The sequence below is a fragment of the Fragaria vesca genome, linkage group LG4, assembly GCF_000184155.1.
Source record: "Fragaria vesca subsp. vesca linkage group LG4, FraVesHawaii_1.0, whole genome shotgun sequence".
Lineage (NCBI taxonomy): Eukaryota > Viridiplantae > Streptophyta > Magnoliopsida > Rosales > Rosaceae > Fragaria > Fragaria vesca.
Genome location: NC_020494.1, coordinates 14296557 through 14316115, shown reverse-complemented (window position 1 = coordinate 14316115; position 19559 = coordinate 14296557). Strand labels below are relative to the sequence as shown.

The 19559-nt window shown below is 37.9% G+C and overlaps 3 protein-coding genes and 1 pseudogene across 3 annotated transcripts; 2 read left to right on the top strand and 2 right to left on the bottom strand.

The window, feature by feature from the left end:
• Window positions 1-3920: 3920 nt before the first annotated feature.
• LOC101307985 lies at window positions 3921-7044 on the bottom strand (annotated as a pseudogene).
• A 1075-nt stretch (window positions 7045-8119) lies between these two features.
• On the top strand, window positions 8120-13348 carry LOC101299663. Its single transcript, XM_004296922.1, has 15 exons — window positions 8120-8300; window positions 8378-8465; window positions 8561-8748; window positions 8816-8902; window positions 8988-9070; window positions 9205-9247; window positions 9368-9825; window positions 10123-10207; window positions 10314-10490; window positions 10562-10615; window positions 10695-10787; window positions 10881-10946; window positions 11152-11198; window positions 11545-12252; window positions 12929-13348. The coding sequence occupies exons 1-15, from the start codon at window positions 8142-8144 to the stop codon at window positions 13218-13220; spliced, it is 2628 nt and encodes an 875-aa protein (XP_004296970.1). The 5' UTR covers window positions 8120-8141; the 3' UTR covers window positions 13221-13348.
• A 166-nt stretch (window positions 13349-13514) lies between these two features.
• On the top strand, window positions 13515-14663 carry LOC101307691 (F-box protein At3g07870-like). Its single transcript, XM_004298180.1, has 2 exons — window positions 13515-13664; window positions 13752-14663. Exons 1-2 carry the CDS (start codon window positions 13515-13517, stop codon window positions 14661-14663), a joined length of 1062 nt encoding a protein of 353 aa, XP_004298228.1.
• Window positions 14664-15476: 813 nt separating this feature from the next.
• LOC101314843 lies at window positions 15477-19489 on the bottom strand. The gene is made up of 8 exons (XM_004296972.1): window positions 19443-19489; window positions 18829-19063; window positions 18294-18472; window positions 17538-17627; window positions 17213-17265; window positions 16628-16730; window positions 15929-16034; window positions 15477-15750 (listed from the first exon to the last, which is right to left on the bottom strand). The coding sequence occupies exons 2-8, from the start codon at window positions 19043-19045 to the stop codon at window positions 15737-15739; spliced, it is 762 nt and encodes a 253-aa protein (XP_004297020.1). The 5' UTR covers window positions 19046-19063; window positions 19443-19489; the 3' UTR covers window positions 15477-15736.
• Window positions 19490-19559: the final 70 nt, after the last annotated feature.

Here is a 19559-nt window from a genome sequence, read left to right as displayed (position 1 = left end):
CTTCTACTCTCTCTCTCTCTCTCTCTCTCTCTCTCTCTCTCTCTCTCTCTTAAACCTGTGCCTGCTCATTGTCTCTCAAGAAACAAGAGAAAACCATCTCCAAAACAACAGCTTCAATCGGAGAAGTTTGAAAGGTATGTCGTCTCTCACATCTTCAATTTGGCTTATTAATACTAGTTGGTGTGTTGGTTTTCATTTGCTGCCCTGATCATTTGTTCTTGCTTTGCGAGTTTCCTGCATGGTTCTTTCTGTTCGTGTTTAGATGTTATGTACTTCTGTTTGCCAAAGTAAAACCCAGTACCAATTTTAAGAAACTGGTAAATAACGAAAAGAATGATGTCAAGAACTCATTAAATATATTGCTTGCGGCTGACTTTGATTCCTGAAATGAATTAGAAGAGGCCTTCGCATCTTCAAGTTCTTGATTACTATTAAAACTTGGCTTGCGTGAATGTAATGGTTCAAAAAGGATTATGATTGCCTAGATTTTACTTCGAGTGTAAGATTATAAGTCATTTTTGGGTTTTATGATGTTCTTATAATGATCTTGCTGAGGATATAAGTATTAGACTTTGTTTAAAAAAGTGTCATGTAATTGATATATTCTATCAAAACAGATGCACTATACTAATGTGCTATAAGACGTTTACTACATTATACCTACATATGTATCTTTATAAGCCAACTGTATGAACGAAATCTAATTTGTAAAATTTGACTGTACGATGTGATCACAGAAGTAAAATATGAATACGGTAGAAAACTTACCAATTTTGGATAAAGTTTGGGTCTCGATCGTATGAGTCAACTTTATTTACATTTAAATTTTTTTATAGGGACCTATATAATCGGTTTATAAACGTGTCTAAATTTTCTCATGGATTTCGCGGGTACTCAACGAGATTTCCAGCATTCACAAATCAAAAAATAAGTTCGGCCGGAGGAGATAAGAGCGTTTCCGTATGGATAATAGGCATATCGTTTGTTGACCAATTTCGGACCTCTTACTACCACATATTTATGTCGTTTGAGTCACACAAAGAAGTGGCGCCATAATCCTTTTTCAAATTCGCTAAGGGTGAGAAAACTGCTTTCGTGCGCAATTGAAAATTTAAGGTTCTCTTTAGACGACATAAATATGTCGTCTCAAAGTTAAGCACATTAAAACTTGCACAGGGAAGTTCGAATTGAAAATTTCAGTTTTTTTCAGACGACATATATTTGTCGTCTCCAGAAGTATATTAAAAGAGCTGAAAACCAGATTTGGACAGCCTTCCTCACACAACATATATATGAGGTCTCAATTTTCAGCTAAAAATGAGAATTTTTGGGTTTGTTGACACCACACCTATATGTCGTATGATTTTTACAAACTTAGAAAAAATGAAGTAGCCTCTAAAAGTATTGAAGTAGAATGTCATTGAGATGACTTTTACATTTTATATGTCGTCTAAAAAATCACAAAAACCATCAGATGACACTTTTTTGAAATGCTGCTTTATATGTCGTGCCTCTTGTGTCGTCTGATGATGTTATTGGTATATTGTTAGTAGCTACTAGCTAGCATAATGTAAATTTAGCCCACCCCAATTATAATTTTTGGTTTTGTCCCTGCTTTGTGATATAAACTCCTTGTCCTTAATGTCAACATAGTTTTGTTGTAGTTTCAGATTTGTTACATCTGTTATTCAGTTTTGTTCGAATTCTTCCCTGCATATGACAGTACAAAAGTGCTGGACATTTTTGAAGATGCTTTTGGTGGCCCAACAGCCCCAGCTGAACCTGTTCCTTTGGCAGGTAAGCCCAAATTTTTGTTTTGGGCCAGCCTCTTGGGCTTTGTATCTTTTTTCAACCCTTTTTATTGTTGATAAGGTTTTGTGTTGGCAGCTGCAATTGAGGAAATCGATCGTGTGATCAATTCCTTCAACACCATCGAAGCCACTCTTACCGCCGAAGAGAAGACTCGATTAGAGAATTTGATTCTAGGGAACATCAATGACATCTGGAACCGGCTCAATTCTTCTACACAGGAGTGTTTCTGACAGCTTCAGGAGTATGCTATTTCGGTTTTACAAGAACGGCAGACAAAAATTGATGTTTTGAATCAGAAGTTGGTGGAAAAAGAAAGGGAGTTGGAGGTAAAAGAAGTCGCATTGGATAAGCAATCGAAGGATTTGGCGTTGCTGGCAGCCGATATCGAAAAGATTAACAACTTGGAGATAACAAGTTTGGTATTTAATGATGTCAAAATATTGGCTCGGTCTGATCCAGACACTTTAACTGAGTCCTTTGTTTTCTACACCAAACTAGCGTGGAGATCGGTATATCGATTTTGGAGCCGTTTGCAACCGATGCTGTAAAGGTGGTTGAGATGGAGGAGAAGAAGAAAGGGGAAGAGACACCTCTTTTGCGAGATATGGTGATGAAGAAGAACTTGCTGGTTGGGATTGGGGTTAGTGTGGTTTCGATTATTCTAGTGTTAAGCTTGATTGAGATTGTGTTGAGTTGCAAGAAGCAACCTTGGTGGGTTAATGGTAGATTTTAATGGAGGGTTAGTTGGGTTCCAGGGGTTTATGGGGTGCTTATTGCTATCATGGAAATTATTTTGTATGCACTGACTTTCCAAACTCACTGGAGTGTGCACATTGCATTGTTTGCATGCGTCTATGGGTTTTGTACATTTTGTGAGAAGCTTGTGAAAAACTTGATCAGGAAAGAGAGGCTCTATGATAGAGGAGCTGGTTGTATTTCTTTTGTTAGATTTCTTTTTAAATTTCCTGGTATGTTCATCTAGAACTTAAGTTTGTTTTTAAGGATTGTTGTTTGTATTTGGATTTTCTCAATTTCAAAGTGAAGTTTAGTTTTATATTATTAATTTCGTTTAGTATAATTGTCAACGATTGTTATGTTGAATTTAAGAGGCCATAGTTGAATGGTTATTGTATCTTTACTTCACATACCCACCACTCCCCCTTGAAACCCTTATCTTCTTCTCATTTCAGATGCAACCCAATTGGCAGATTGAGATAAGCTTTTTGCTCCCATTCTCGGTAGAATAGTGAAGAGAACGCTGTGGATTTGAGCCGGTACCTAATTGAGAGGATAAGGAACTTCTCCATTATCGCCCATGTCGATCACGACAAGTCTACTCTCGTTGATTGGCTCCTGGAGCTCACTGGCACTATTAAGAAAGGCCATGGTCAGCCTTAGTACCTTGACAAGTTGCAGGTATATAGAACTTTAATCATTGTTTCTGTCATTTTGAGGAGAAAGATTGTTTCTTTGTTTAGGATTGGTGGATGTTATAGCTATTTTGTAAATGAGATTGGTTTTTTGAGCTGAATAGTGTCTGTTTTTGCTGTTCTATGTATAAAACCATCTGCCATCGTATGTCAAATCCCCATATATGGCTCATTACATCCTCCCATGGTAAGCCATTCCACGCATCCCAAAAAAGAAAAATTTGCCATCTGTGAACAATTGAACCCCATATATACCGTTTCATTCCCGTAAGCCATACCAAGTTAATTTTTTATTATTTTATCCTTTTTTCCATTTTTATCCTTGTTCCATCTTTATTATTCCAACTATATCCTTTCTTAATTATAGTTACAATTTCATTTTGCCCATTAATCTTCAATTTTATAAGTTTTCTAATAATAAAAATTACACCATTACAAAATACACAACGAGATCTTTCATTTGAGTCTAATATTGAATATATTTGGACTAAATTAGTTTAACACATAATTAGGTATTACTTCATAAAAGATAATATTACACATTATTAAATTACGAAATTAAATAATAGCCTCTTCAAAACCTTCTCGGATACTAGCTCTGAGCTCAGAAAAAATATCATACACACTTATACAAACAAACTAACAAAACGATACATAAATAACTACTAATCATCACATTTAGTAATCCGGCAGATCATCATCATCTCTTCCATGTACTGGCATGAGTCCATATCCGCTATATGTCTTAGATCCACCGCTATCTCTGAATTGTGGCACTCCTCCTTGTGCATCACTTGTTCTTGATCCATCACTTCCTCCATAATGAGGGACTCCACCATATCCAGCTCCTCCTCCATGGTGATTCCCGTATCCACCAAATGTAGTTGGAAATTGGAATTGGCTAGCAAAGTTACCAGAGTTGAAAGGTCCTTGTGAACCACCTTGAAATTGGTTTATGTTATTGAAATTACCAAAGCTAGATGTTGTAGGTGGTTGTCGAGACTGACGAGCTCTTCTCTCCATTATCTCTGCTTTTCTCGATCGTAAGTACTCACGCTCTTCTGGATCGGTAATTGTATCCAAACTAGTAAGCATGATTTTGTTTTCCTCACGTTCACGCTGAATAGCTAATATTTGAGATGAATATTGCTCGTGCTTAACAGTAAAAGCATTTCTCTCTAACAGACTTTTTTCAAATAACTCCTTCAATTCTTGATTGGATTCTCTGATTTGTTTAGCAATCTTGGCTTGCTCATTGGCCTCTTTGCTTTTCAACTTTGCTTTCTTTACACCAATGGGTCGACGAGATGTGCCGAGTTCATCATTATATAGCTCTTGTTCGTCTTCATCTACATTTAAATCGACATCAAATGGTAGTGTACCTAACGATTGTGATGTGCGAGATGCTGATTCATATTCTTCACTTGAATCATTCCTTTGTCGTGGTCTTGTTGAACTTCTATCAGTATCGAGATGCTGATTCATATTCTTCACTTGAATCATTCCTTTGTTGTGGTCTTGTTGAACTTCTATCAGTATCGACCCACTTTTTAACATCTTTAAGAATATGTCACACATGATCAAACTGAAGTTTCTTCTTTGTGAAGATAGGATCATCTAGTAGAATTTGTTTTGCTTTGGCACACTAGCAACGTCAACAACGAATAATTGGTTAACATTAATTCATAATATAACTTTGTTAATAAAAAACAGCCTTTAAAACAAATACTTACAATATCTTTCTCATTTTCACCGCTTGGAGTGTCATCCTCCACTTGACGAACAACACCACGAAATTTGCTTACACAGTAAGTAAGATCTACAAATCGACTTTGAAGAGACTTGGAGCTTCTCTTCTGATTCTCATCCTTCTCTTGATTCCATAATTCAATGATCCTCGCCCATACTTTATCCTTCTTTAGGTTAACACCAGCGATAGGATCTTGAGAAATTTCAAGATATATATGACATAAGAGTTCATCTTCTTGGATAGAAAAATTTTCTTTTCGTTGGACAACTTTCTTTTGGCTAACATCTGCCATTGGAGTTTATAATGTGATTGTTATGGAAACAATTGTGTGAGTTACTGGGAGAAGAAAGGGTGTATATAAGGTCTGAATCCGGATAATGGGAGAATCTGAGATAAGGATCGAATGGTTTGAGATGGATTTGCTTTACTAGATCTAATGGTCCGTATATGATGATATCTTCTTGAAAAATGCAATGTGTAGCCTATCATCTTCTTGAAAGAAGTGTTGGACATCTATGCATCTTGGTTAGAGTGGCAATACTGTAAGTTGAAAGGAAATAATGTATACTTATGTACTAGTATATTTTATATTTTATATGATATATAATGTATTGTAACATTGATGAATTGATAATTAATCATAGAGTTAACAAAAGAAACAAGACATAAGAAATAAGTTATCACTTTTATTATCCTTAAAATACAATCGGAGGGGACATAAAGCCAATATTCCGAAGAAATTGCATAGCAAAATAAACACAACAACTTCAATGATATGATAAATACAGTATTGAACATTCTTCACCCATGTATACCATGTTGGTTCCATTGATGCTCAATCAACGCGTTCCGTAGTGCAATATGAGCTGATTTATCTTTAATTTTCCTATATCGAGCAAAGAACTCTTGGAACGTGTATCTTCATTACTTACCAACTCAACGGATAATGGAGGAGCCCGATTGAAATCTCTAATCGGAGCACTAGATCACGCTCATCTTCCATTATCATGTTATGCATTATGATGTATGTAGTCATTATATCATGCAAAACATATTTATCCTAAAAACGTGCAGGTCCTTTTACAATTGCCCAGCGTGATTGAAGAACTCCAAATGCTCGCTCAACATCCTTCCTACATGACTCTTGATTTTTTGCAAAATGTGCTTTTTTCAGACCTTGAAGATCCATTTATGCTAATGTAGACCACTTGGGATATATGCCATCAGCCAAATAATAACCGGTGTCATAATCTTTATCTAGAATCTTATAATTACCTTATGCAAGATTTGTAAATAGGTGAAATGCTTCGAGCACATTGATGTCGTTGTTGGAGCTTGGTAAACCAAAATGTGCATGCCAAATCCAAAGATCATAATCAGCTACTGCCTTGAGGATAATCGTCGGTGATCTACTACGTCCCGAGTACATTCCTGCCCAAGCTGTTGGACAATTTTTCTAGCGCCAATGCATGCAATCTAAGCTCCCTAACATTCCTGGAAAGCCGCGTTCTTCACCTATATATAGAAGTCTTGCGACATCTTCGGTGTTAGGTGTTCTCAGATAGCGAGCTCCGAAGACGTTTATAACAGCTCGACAAAACTTTTCAAACATCGAATTGCAGTAGACTCACTAATTTTTAAATAATCATCAAGGGAATCAGCTGGTGCCCCATAAGCAATTATTCGAAAAGCAGCATTAAGTTTTTGCAGGGATGACAAACAGAGCTTACCAATACCATTGCGTTGTTGCATAAAGAAATTGTCGTGAGCTTTGACGGCATCTGCAATTCGATGGAATAAACTTTTGCTCATTTGAAATAGCCTGCGAAAATTTTGTTCAAGAAATCACGGAACCTCAGCAAAGTAATCTATATATAGATTATATGCAGCTTCTTCTCGATTACGATTAATAACAATATGACCAGGAACTGCTCCTCTGCGTCTTGATTCGGCTTCGTCGCCGTCCTCATTGTCATTCAACTCCGTCAAGAGATTATTATTATTCGCATATGTGTGAAACAATAAATCTTGCTCTTGATCAAATGAAGTCATGACCCGATAATAATAATCATCGGTTCCGTTTGAAGAAAGAGATGATGATGATAACTGAGAATTATTCATGTTGGAATGGATACTAGACTGAGATTGAAGAAGAATGAAAATTGATGTGATGAACATGGTCACAGTATGCAGATTTTATAGGCGTCTGAAAAATGAAAGTTAGGGAAAATGCCCATTAAAAATTAGCCGTTGGCAAATGAATATAGCCGTTTTTTTTTTAAAAGCAAGGGAATATTGCCGTTGACAAAGTCAAGTTTTTTGAAATATGGCATTTGAATCATTCCATAGCTATAATGAAATATTCCTTTATCATAAGGCATAATGGCCTATATGGCATACCGATTTTAGCATCCCGTGGCAGATGCTTTAAAGTTTATGAATTTGGTCTTTTTTTTTTTAATAATTAAGAAAGTAGAGAAGTATTTTTTGTTGAATATGCCCATTTTGATAGTGCGGTTTACTTTGTTATATTATACATACAGTTCATGCTTCTTTTTTTTAGTTGGTTTTGATGCTCTTGATGTTTTTAGCTTAGTTGAACCTATGTGATATGATGATTTGGCCGGGTTATGGTAGGTGGGAGAGAAAATGAGAAATTTACTATATTATTATAGCGCCTGGCGCGGTACTGTTCTCGTGAACAGTGACAGTTGGGTTTACGCTTTTTTTCTCTCCTTGGGCTTTTGGGCCTGTTATTGTAAAGGCACAGACAGCTATTAGGGTTGTTTCTATTTGAAATGATGGTTCTCAAAAGATTCATCAGAAAGTCTTGTGTTCTATGTAATTAAACAAATTAACAGTTCTTGTGAAAGTTAGCAGTCTTATGATCAGCCGTTAATTTTGTTGATTTATTCGGATGAACAAACGATTTATGTTTACATTGATTTTTTGACAAATGTATGTAAATAAGAGAGAGTCCGGACAGATACGTAGATACTAGACTAGTCCGGACGCAAATATTTACTGTACGTTCGTATGTTTTACGTATTATTTATTTATTTGTTAAATAAATCTCGGTTATCTGGGAGATTCGAACTAGGGTTCTGGCAAACAGTGAGAGAGCTAGAAGAAGGCGGCGTACCTCCGCCATGTCTTTCTTTCCCTCCAATTCCCAATTCCAAACCCACACCTCAATTTCACGCTTCCAGGCCGCCGTCCTCGTCGGCGCTCCCTCCTACCCCAACGCCATTGCCTGGTCCGACGAGAATCTCATCGCCGTCGCCTCCGGCCACCTTGTCACCATTCTGGTACCTCTCTCCCTTCACTTGTTTCTCTCTAATTCTACTTCAAACCAACCCCACTCTGCTTTCTTTATGTTTCTCAGAACCCGGCGACTCTACCGTTCGGACCGAGAGGTCTCATCACCGTCCAAAACGGACCGCCCTTTCCGATTGGTGTCATCGATAGAGAAGGTGAATGTTTTAAGTTTTTGAAGAATCTGATATGAACTTTAATTTTAGTTTCTGTAAACAACATTTTGTAATTTGCGGAATTTTTAATGTGATAGATTTATTCTCTGATTTCTTGCTGCCCACCATTATCTCAAGGGACCATGAGCCCTGTGTGAGATCAATTTCTTGGTCTCCGGTTGGACTTGCTCCGAATGCCGGCTGCTTGCTGGCTGTCTGCACTACTCAAGGACTTGTCAAGCTTTACCGCCCGCCCTATTGTGATTTCTGTGCCGAATGGATAGAGGTGTGTGCATTTTGAGGTGGTTTATGATGTTTAATGCAGCATGACTTTGATGATGAGTTGTGTTTAGGTTGCGGATTTATCGGCCAAGCTTTATGATTATCTTGTGAGTGTTAGATTCGGGGAGGTACCAGATAGATTGTTGGTACAGTGTGATGTAAGTGATCTCGTCTAAGAATGAACTGTTTATCTTGGCTTATGTCATTAACTGACAGTGTTTCTGACTACTCTTTGCCTATTAGAACCAGGAAAATGAGCAGGATGTACAGTCTGTCACTACAAGGGAGGGCAAGCGACGACGAAAAGAGAACAAATCTGGCAAAAGGTAAATGTCTTTTTTTTTTTTTTTTTAACATCCTCTCATAAGATCTTAAAGATGTTGCATTCTTGGCATTGCTTCAACGCTGCTAGAATGAGTGTATTTAATACGCGAGGCTAATAACTATTTGTTTATGCCAGCTCTACTAACCCTTATTCCAAAATCTATGGAGAAGTGGATACGGTATGTTGTCATAGTCTCACATATAAACTTATTATCACCTCGTGTGGTTGCTACCTTGTTGTGACTGTGTATATTGCCACTATAGTCTCCTCAAAACTCTGTTTCTCAAACATCTTTCAGGATGTTGACAGTGATTTCGACCCGATGGAAGAAAGGAGTTCACATCAGATTGTTCCAGCATCAAAAGCTAAAGTAAAATCTGTAAAGAAGATACCAGAAAACTCCACCCTCCCTCATATAACGGTGGATCAATATTCTACTCGCAGTGCAATGCTATCATCACTTGTAGTTGCTTGGTCACCAATACTGCAATCACGTGCCAAATTCAGTTCAAGTCCGCAACATGATTCATCCCTGTCTTTACTTGCAGTAGGCGGGAAGTCGGGTCAAGTTTCTGTTTGGAGAGTTTCTGTACCAGAGTGTTATTCTGTTGACCAAAGCAGGGATCCAACCAAGCTGATGCTCATTCAAATCATCCAGGCACACAAGCCATGGATCACAGCAATTAGTTGGGCATTGCTTGATTCTGATTCGTCAAATCCTCAACTTCTATTGGCTACAGCAAGTTATAATGGAAGGTCAGTTAGGTCACCTGCAATGATAATGAAGACCCTTTTTCTAGCTTATATATAATATTTATAAGAGTTTTTGTTGGATGGAAGAAAACTTCTTCAGATGGTGTCTAGAGTAAAGCAACTTAAAATTATGTTCGTCATTTATTATCAATTCTTTTACTTTTTTTTATTGTTTTTGACACAGTAGTTGCACTAAATAATCTGATATCTACAGATGATAGAGTTTCATTTTCATCTGTTTGGGTTTATATTAATTTCTTTGTTCTCTTGTATTAATGTTGCTTGCCATTACCTTTTCAGCGTGAAGATCTGGCTGGCATATTATGAACAACTACTAAAGTCATTGGAACCTAGTAGTAACACTCCCTTTTCCTTGCTAAAGGAGGTGGGTTCTTCTTCTGTCTTCTTTTTCTTTGTTGGATATGTATTCCTTTGCATCTTATTGACTTATCTATTAACCTTTATGTAAATTGTTCTTATTTCTGAAGTAGGTTGGAACTATTGATATGGTTCCAGTTTCAGCGCTTTCAGTTACTGTGCCTGCTCAGTGTCCACAGACAATGCACTTGGCAGTGGGCAAAGGTTCTGGCCTTTTTGAAGTGTGGATATGCAACATCTCTGGCCAAAAATTTCATAAAATTAGCCCATGTGATGGGCATTCCCAGATTGTAAGTCATTTTCATTGGCTAAAACCTTATACTGCATACCACTGGCTATTTACACATCTACCAATAACCAGGTTACAGGTTTAGCTTGGGCTTTTGATGGGCAGATTTTGTACACCTGCAGCCAGGTAAGTGCTTCAACTTTTAGGTTATTACATTTTTATCTGCATCATTCAATATTTAATCATTCTCTTAAAATGATACTAGGATAATTTTGTACGTTGTTGGATTCTTAGTGGAAGTTCCCTGTGTGAAGTACCTATTCCTTCAAATACTCCTGGTCTGAGAAGCTCAACTGACGTATATTCTTTCCCTCTACTTCTCTGTTTACTTCTAATTTTCCACTATTATGCTTTCATTCTAGTTTAACAAAATTGTATAAATTTGATGCAGCTTGCAGATGGATTTGTTTCTTGCTTTGGTGTGGCAGTGTCCCCTGGAAATCTTGCAATTGCTTGGGTCTGATATTCTGTTTCTCATACTCATTTTGTTTCTAGTAGATCTTATAACCATTATTTTTGCTCATAGTTATAATCCTCTTCGAGTTATTTTTGATACGTATATCCATTAACACTTGTCGTTATTCTGATACTTGATAGTTGATACAGACACAGTTCTTGCATACTTTGTTAAGTAACTAACTACTGGTACTTGAATATTGCAGGTTCGTAATACTGATGTTGATCAATTAAATCCGATGTATGAGGCAAGGTAAGATAGTTTATATGTAAACTAAAGTTTTCAGATGATGCCTGATGCTTAAATCTTTGTGTGTGGTTAAAAATTTGTATGGAAAGAAATCCTAGAGATGGAATGAAGGAGACTAGCAGGAAAAAGTAATGTGGCTACATTTAATTGGTAGTTGGGGTTCAAGACTCAAATCATAGAAGTATATAAATCCCTAGAAGAATGAAATCGGGCAAAGGAAAAAGACAGACTTGTGTGACTTTTTCTACTTTGTATAGAGAATAATTAATTATGAGCTAAAGGCATAGAAAGGAATGAAATCCAACTTTTATTCTTGGTTGATTAATATATTTTGTGGAAATATGCTCAGGACTCAAAAGGCCATTGCAGAGTTTTTCTGGATTGGGGGGCAGCAAATCCGTACTTTGTCAAACAATGTCCTGGATCTACATACTGAAGCTATTCCTGGCTCTTCTGAGAAGCAACTTGTTGATTGGGAATCCAATATTATATGGTCTTTGAAGCAGTATGAAACTCAGGATAAGCCTCTTGTTGTTTGGGATATTGCTACAGCACTATTGGCTTTTAGGCGTTCTAAACCAGAGTATGTAGACCCTGTACTGATAAAGTGGCTCTCTATTTCCTTTCTGGGATCTTATTTGAGCGCTTCTGCTGAAAATGTTCTATTGTCTGCCTCCCGAAGTTTCTCAAAAGTCACTTCTCGCCAACTACACCTTCTCAATATAATCTGTAGACGCGTGATACTATCAGACATGAAGGCTGATGAGATAAACAACAAACTGCTGAATGTGGAAGGATTAGATGGTGCTGAAGAAGAAGAACCGACTTTGTGGATCAATCTGCTTTTGAACAGTGAAAGAGAACTCCGTGAGAGGCTTGTGGGGTTTACATTTTCTTCTTTTAAAAGTCAAGTGCTTGCTTCAGCCACAAATTCTGAATCTATACATTGCTTTCCTCTTGGACTGGCACAAATGGAGCAGTGGGTTGAACTAAACCAAGATCATGTGCAGGATCAACTGAGGGTCCTAGCAGCTGAATTTAGGAAGCATGAGCAGAGGTACTCGATTTTCTTTTATTTGTCTGTTTACCTGCTTTGTTTTACTTTAATCATTATAGTCCATTTTCTGTTGTGTCCTGCCTCTAAAAAAAATAACTGAATTAAATAAGAAAACTGAATAGGTTTTATGTATTCTGTGAAATAATTATGTCTTTTTTTGTTCGGCATAGTGAAGTCAGCCCTGAAGTGAGACCATACAAAATTACAAATAGCAAAAGGTCCTAATAGACTGCTATTAAGAGCTATATATTTCAGAAGATAGCGTCTATGGTGACTTTAGGGACTGTCAAAGTGAAGACCTTTACAGGAAACCTCAGGTGCTTTTGAGAGAACTGGAGTAAATGAATGTGGTCGCAATTGTTCTCTGTAGAGAGTCAAAAACCTGCTTATTTGGACACTTGTCCTGATTTGTATGCTCTACTACTGTGACTAGTACTGGAGGGTTTAAAATAGTACTGTTAAAAATGAACCGTGGGTATTTTCTTTTGTTGTTTGAACATGGCTGCTGTGGTTTCCTTCATTTGCACAACGAACTATATTTGGTTCGGCTGCTCTAACGAACTGTTGTTCGTTGCTTGCCTTGTTAATGTATTATTTCTTCATAGGCTATAAAAAGTTCTGTTTTCATTTAAGTGTTTTTATTTAACTGTTTCTTTTACCTTCTTCAAAATATCAGGCTGTCAAGTAATTCCATAGCAGGAGAGAAGTGTAGCTATTGTTCAGCATCAGTTCCATTCGAATCACCAGAAGTTGCCTTCTGCAGTGAAGGACACAAACTAGCAAGGTGCGCCGTTTCTATGGTGGTTTGTCCTACTACTCCCATATGGTTTTGCATGTGTTGTCATAGACGAGCTCTCAAACTAGCACCAGAGACTCTCTTTGTAATCCCTGGTCCGCAGTGTCCCTTCTGCGGGATACTGCTGCAGAGACTACAACCGGATTTTCTACTTTCTGCATCACCCACTTAAGTAAATACTTTTCATTTCGTATGTCCACCCAATTTGGGCTCTTGTATAGTTGAGTACTCCAAAAAGACCGGGGTTAATGTAATTATGTCCCTCAAGTCTAATGGTAAATAGTAAATACTGATGCTATGTGGATAATTTGGAAATAACTGCCGCTAGAGTTCTAAAAGCTCTAAAACTTCTAACCACCCACTCCCCCACTCTGGATTGTGGAATAGTGATAGTTTCACCTTGTGTATATATACAGAGACATTTACAGATTATTCAGCCGTTCCATCATAGCTTTCCTCTCCAGCCATGAAGAAAATCAAACACCAAGCAACCGACACTGACCACCAAGAACAAGACCCTGATGAGAACCAATCCCACCTTTTCCACCTCCCATACCACATAACACTCCACATCCTCTCAAGAATCCCAATCAAAGCCCTCATCCAATGCCGCTCTGTCTGCTAGTCATGGCGTCATTCCCTTTCCGACTCCCTCTTCACCAAGTCCCTACTTTCCCAAACACCTACTTGCATTTTGCTCCAGAGCAGCAGCTCTGTCAACCCAGACTCCCCAAGCCTCTTCTTGATCGACCTAGACAAAGCCTCTGCCAGAAACGACGTCGTGATCAGGCTTCCCAAAGACCCCAACGTCCCAACTCGCCGTGTGCAAGTTGTGGGTTCATGCAATGGCCTCCTATGCATGTATGACAGGCTCAAATGCGGCCACCTTTACATTTCCAACCCCATGATCGGTGAGTCTTTGGCACTTACTATACCTATGGAAATTGACTGTCAGTTTGTTTGTGGGTTTGGGTTTTGTCCTACTAGTGAGGTTTATAAGGTAGTTGTGTTCACTTCCCCTAGTGAAGGAACTGATCATGAGGAGGTTAAGGTTTTAACTGTTGGGTCTGGGGTTTGGAGAAGTATTGGGAATTGTGTGTACCATTTTGGGTACCAACCTTATGGGGTTTATGTGAATGGCTTTCTTTATTGGATTGTTCAAACTAGTGAGGGTTGTGCTTCGATTTGTGCCTTTGACATTGAGAGAGAGTGCTTCCGAGAGCTGCCACTGCCGCCTTGTTCTCTGAAAAAATCTGTCATTAGCATTGGAGTCCTGGAAGGTTGGCTCTCTGTGTTTGTTGGGTCCAGAAGTAATATCAAGGTGTGGATGATGAAAGATTATGGGGTTGAGGAGTCTTGCACCAAACAGATTGTCATCAAAGCAAGCTCGTCCGGCATTCTTGCGGAAATGCTTGGTCACTCGCCTCTTGCTGCTCAAGTGTTGAAGTTTACCAAGAAGGGGCAAGTTTTGCTGCTGGATAATTATAGACTGCGTGTTTTTACTCCTGGAAAAAGAGGCTTTGTACCGCTTGAGATTGATGGGGTACCTTATACGGTTGAGGCATTTGTGCATACCCCTAGCTTTGTTTCGCTTGCCGATGCCATTAGGGGTTAGGACTTGTAGGAGACATCTCAATCTCATAAGGAGTTATGAATTCTTTTTAGCTGCTTTGTTATTTCAAGGTTACTTTTGATTATGTAGTTTCTTAACTAATGCAACTGATCTCAACATTTTGGGGTTAACTGTGGTAATGCTTTGATAAGCACTTCATGTTTTTAGTGTCTCATTTCCTTCAAATTGTGGGTTGCAATTGGAGAATTTAAACTGCATTGAAACTGCAGCAGTAATAAACTATGATTCTGAATTTTGTACAAAATAGGTATGTAGTGCCGCTCTTGTATGATCTGTGACAAAATAACGATCCTCTCAACCTCAAAACTGTGGAAACCAGCAAGAACTTACTGCTTAGATTCTCAGTTTCCAGGTGGATGCAAACATTTTTGTAACGCTGTTCCCTACCGGAAACAAGTTACATTAATCATCAGTCAAAATGTAGTTGCCTGCAACAGTTCATCATATTCATGTATATTTGAACACTATTGGTTATTAACATATAGTTGTAGTGGAAGTGAGACCTTAATGCTCAAAACGTGGGCGTTGGAATTTCCTTACAAGAACCCCTGTAAAGAGGGATGATTGCTGGACTCCGTTGAACCGACAAGAAACAATTTTCCAGAAGATATTCTCGCCCATGATTAACAAATCTGAATGCCACACTACATCAGATGTAGGTCATACATTATTGTAGCTCAGTAACTTGGTGTAGAAACTTACGCCTCCAATACAAATGCATTCTCCACTTTTAAAACCCTGTAATAATCCAGTGCGTAACCTGCAACATTTGTTATTTTGAATAGATGATTCATTGTAAGTGTCCAAACGCAGCATTAACTGTAATTCAGATATATGAAGATAACTCAATATTGTCTAAATACAAGTGCGTTTGATGTGTCGATCCATAGATGACTCATGACTATTTCTTATATTGACCTAAACAAAATCTTCTGAGTTATAGAATTTCTAAACTAAGCAAGTTAGCAAACCACTAGGGTCTTGAACATACAGTACAAACAAGGTCATCTGAGGGTCTTGTATTGAACACCCAATTTCAGTACCATCTTCATCAACTAGGATGTTGGCTCTGCTAGACAAACAAGAATAAAGCTGATTATTGAAACCAATTGACAATGAACATAAAAAAAATAAACAAAACAAAATGCCCTCCCCTGTCGAATACAATCCTCTTTGAAGGGGAAGCAAAAGAATCACCAACTTAATCACAAATTTAAATACATGGGTAAAAGCTCATGGAAACTTACCATTCACATCCTCTGATGGAATCAGTTGAGAAGAGTCAGTCAAAAATCCCAACTTCACCATTACTTCTTCCAAACGTTTCATATCTGTCAGATAGAGATGTCCAATCTACAAACAACCAGGGTCACTGTTTACAAACCAGATGCTAGCTTCTGAATAGAAAATCGCAACAACTTACATATGTATGTTGAAAAGTAAATGAACAAAAACCAGGAAATTTTCATTAACATACTGGAATATACAATATACGCTACAAGTTTCCCCCGGCCACTTTTGATATTTATGTGTATATGTGTGTCTATATATATAATACGCACTGCAAACTCTATGTATATCTTTATGCTCCTAAGATTTCCTACATCTAGTAATGGCACTAAGTCGAAACTCAACATGCCAATGGCAGTCAGGTTTAATACCACATCCTGCCTTAGCATAAGAATAGAAAGTGAGTCCAGAAATTGAATCCCTGCTAGCCAATGAGTGCATTTGTCATGTTGCCTGTCCATAAAAAGAACTTTATATGTGGGTTTTGTCTGTAGTATGATGACCATGTTTTCCCTTTTACATAAAAAGGAAGTGCAATAAGGCTATCTAAAATGATCTGTAAGAATGCACATATTGACAAATAAATACTACCAATTCAATATTTTTATTGGAATTAACAATAAAAGATTTCAAGGAAAGCAGGAGAAGGCACTTACTAATGTCTCCAGTGAAGATGCTCTGTTATAGACTGCTGCACCAGCACGCTTTTTCGTTCGTGTCTTGGCTGAACTTATGTTCTTTCCCCACCGAAGAACATTCCTGAAACAAAATTCATATGACTTTAAAACCCTCCACACCAGTGGCGGACCTAGGTTACGGCCTGGGGGGTTCAGACCCCTGCCAATGTTTATGAGTTTTTTGAATTTCATCACTTTCACATCATGTTTTAAAAGCTTAATCAACGTATACCATATTATACCCCTATATTTAATCATCCTTCCTATTCATATTTTCATGCTATGGTTGAAGCCTAAAACTTTCCTTATACTCAGTTGGTTTGCATTAAATCAAATGCATCAAACACAAACTACATTCAGTTTGCTTATGTATGAGATGGCATGAATTTTTCGACGCCCTCCCCCACGCCCCCAAAAAAAAAAAAAACAAACAAACATTTAATCCTGGTTTAGCCCCTGCTCCACACGATCAAGAAATGGTGTAGAAGTTGGATTCCTTGCAAGATAGTGTTTCTTAACATACCAAAGAAAATATAAATCGATCCCAGATTCTAATATACTCACCTCTCTTCTTCTGTTAGAAAGTTGTCCTTCATAAGTTTCTGGAGCAATGCATCCTGAAATGCACACTATGTTTTAGTAATTCAAACTAAAAAATGGCAAAGCCTGTTTTAGTCAAGACATTTCTGAATGAAAACAATATATCCCAACCAGGAAATAAATAAGCACAACTGCACAAGTATGGTCAAGTCCAATATCCTGGGAAGTTGAGTATGCAACAACTATGGTAAATACATTTCGGACTGAAAAATCAGCCACAAAAAGATTACCTTGGTGCTTATATAACACTATGACAGTTATTTATAGAATCTATAAAATAATCTCGTACCTGTGCTTCACAACGTACAACGGCCATCACACGATCATTATATTCTTCAATACTCAAGGGGGGGAACAAAAAATGTCGGCGAGCATAAAGCTGCAACACAAATAATGATAGTAAGTGATGTAGGAAGGTTAAGCTTCAGAACCAGAATAACAATTTCACTACTTCACACCAGGCATCATTCAAGTATAGGCTTATCTCACGATCTCTATATCTGATGCACTATACATTAGCAGTCTGATTACAGCATCTAATGATCTTTGAGACTTCCCCACTACCTAGGGTGCAATTCTAGATCTTTTATTTTAATTTATTTTTATCATGTTATGTGTGAGTGAATGAGAAGTTAAAGAGGAAGACAGGGTCAGTGACCAAAGATGAAAAAGAATCAAGGAAGAAACAATAAGGTTCCAGACAAAAGAAGAGGTTGAAAGACCAATGGGTTGAGTTCAGATAGGTAAGATAAGGTGACGTGATTAGAGTAACCGTCAAGGAGGACACGGTAAAGAAAGTAGTTTATATGGTTGCGTGAATAGTCAATGGGTTTGTCGCAAAAAAATAAAGTCACTGGGTTGCAGAAAACGGGATGCAGCCACCAATGAAACCTACATTCGACTCATCCAGAAAACTGGATGCAACTAAGATTGGGGATTTCAGGCCAGGAAGCAGTTCTGACTTGATAAAAATAAAAATAAAAATATATTTTAGTTGCTTACAGTACTACAAATGGTACAAAAATAAGTTAAAGCACAACCACACCTCATATATGCAGTCACCGAGGTAAGCTAATGCCGCTGCATTCAGTACAGTCTGAGGCTTCTGCACCTTTGGTGGACTGAGTTTCTGTATCTTTGGGGAACTAGGCTTCTGTATCTTTGGTGGACTAGGCAACCATTGTTCGTAGCCTAAATATAAGTCATCCATTCCTGCTGTCTCCTCTATTAGATAATATTTCCACCATTAAGACCATTACCATAACTGATTCATTTAGAAATTCAACAGCATTCTACAGAAGTAAGTGGAAACTCTCCTTATTAGTATCAAAAGGGAATAGACTTTTCTAATTTTCATGTTTACCATAAATTGAGGAACACTACACATAACAAAAACCACACAGAATCTAAAACTTCATACACATTCCTCAAGCAACAAAAGCTGCAAAAAGCCGAGCACTCTCACAATATTTTCTCATTTCCTCCTCAATTTTCTCATCAACAAAGCAGTATTCATTATCACTAAGTTACACAAACCCGAAAAAGCAGTGCTCGCAGTAGGAAAGTCTGAATCTGATTACCTTGATTTGGGCGTTTGAGAAGCTCAAAAACATGGTCAACCGTACGAGTAGTTGAGGCGGTCAGAGTGACAGTTGGAGGGTTTTGGGTGGTAGACAGAGTGCTGGAGCTGTCCTTGATCTTTCTTGGGGCGTTGCGGTTGTACGGGAGTCTTTGTTGCGTATCCACTGAAGCTCCCACTCTCACTACCCTCACACTCATTGGTGATAGAGCATGCATATTTCCTTTCTGCTGTTCCTGTTTTAAGTGTGGGAGCAGACCAACAGAACTGAATTTGTATCAAAACAAGGATAACATTTTCCAATAAAGACATGAGAGTGAGGAGCATCATCACATTATCCACTCCAAACTAAGTACACGATATAAAACACATGGCAACAACATAAACATCAAACCAATGTTTAAAGACATGAGAGTGGTGAGAGAATCAATCCAACGATTCATTGAACAAAAGGCATATCCTTGTAAATGTAGTGAATTGGGGCCTGTAATGATTTCCTTGTCCAGAAAAGACTAACAGAATTCCAAATTAGGATTCAACGATTCAATCACTCTAAGTTCAAATGCGCAAATCCAAGTATTGAGTAAGCATAGGAAAGATATGGGGTGGGTTTACCTGTGACGGAGATTCGGCAACTCACTCTTGTGTTGAGTTGTGTTGTCAGTTCCGCGACACCCCTATCCTCCTAAACGTCTGGAGAGAGAGAGAGAGAGAGAGAGAGAGAGAGAGACG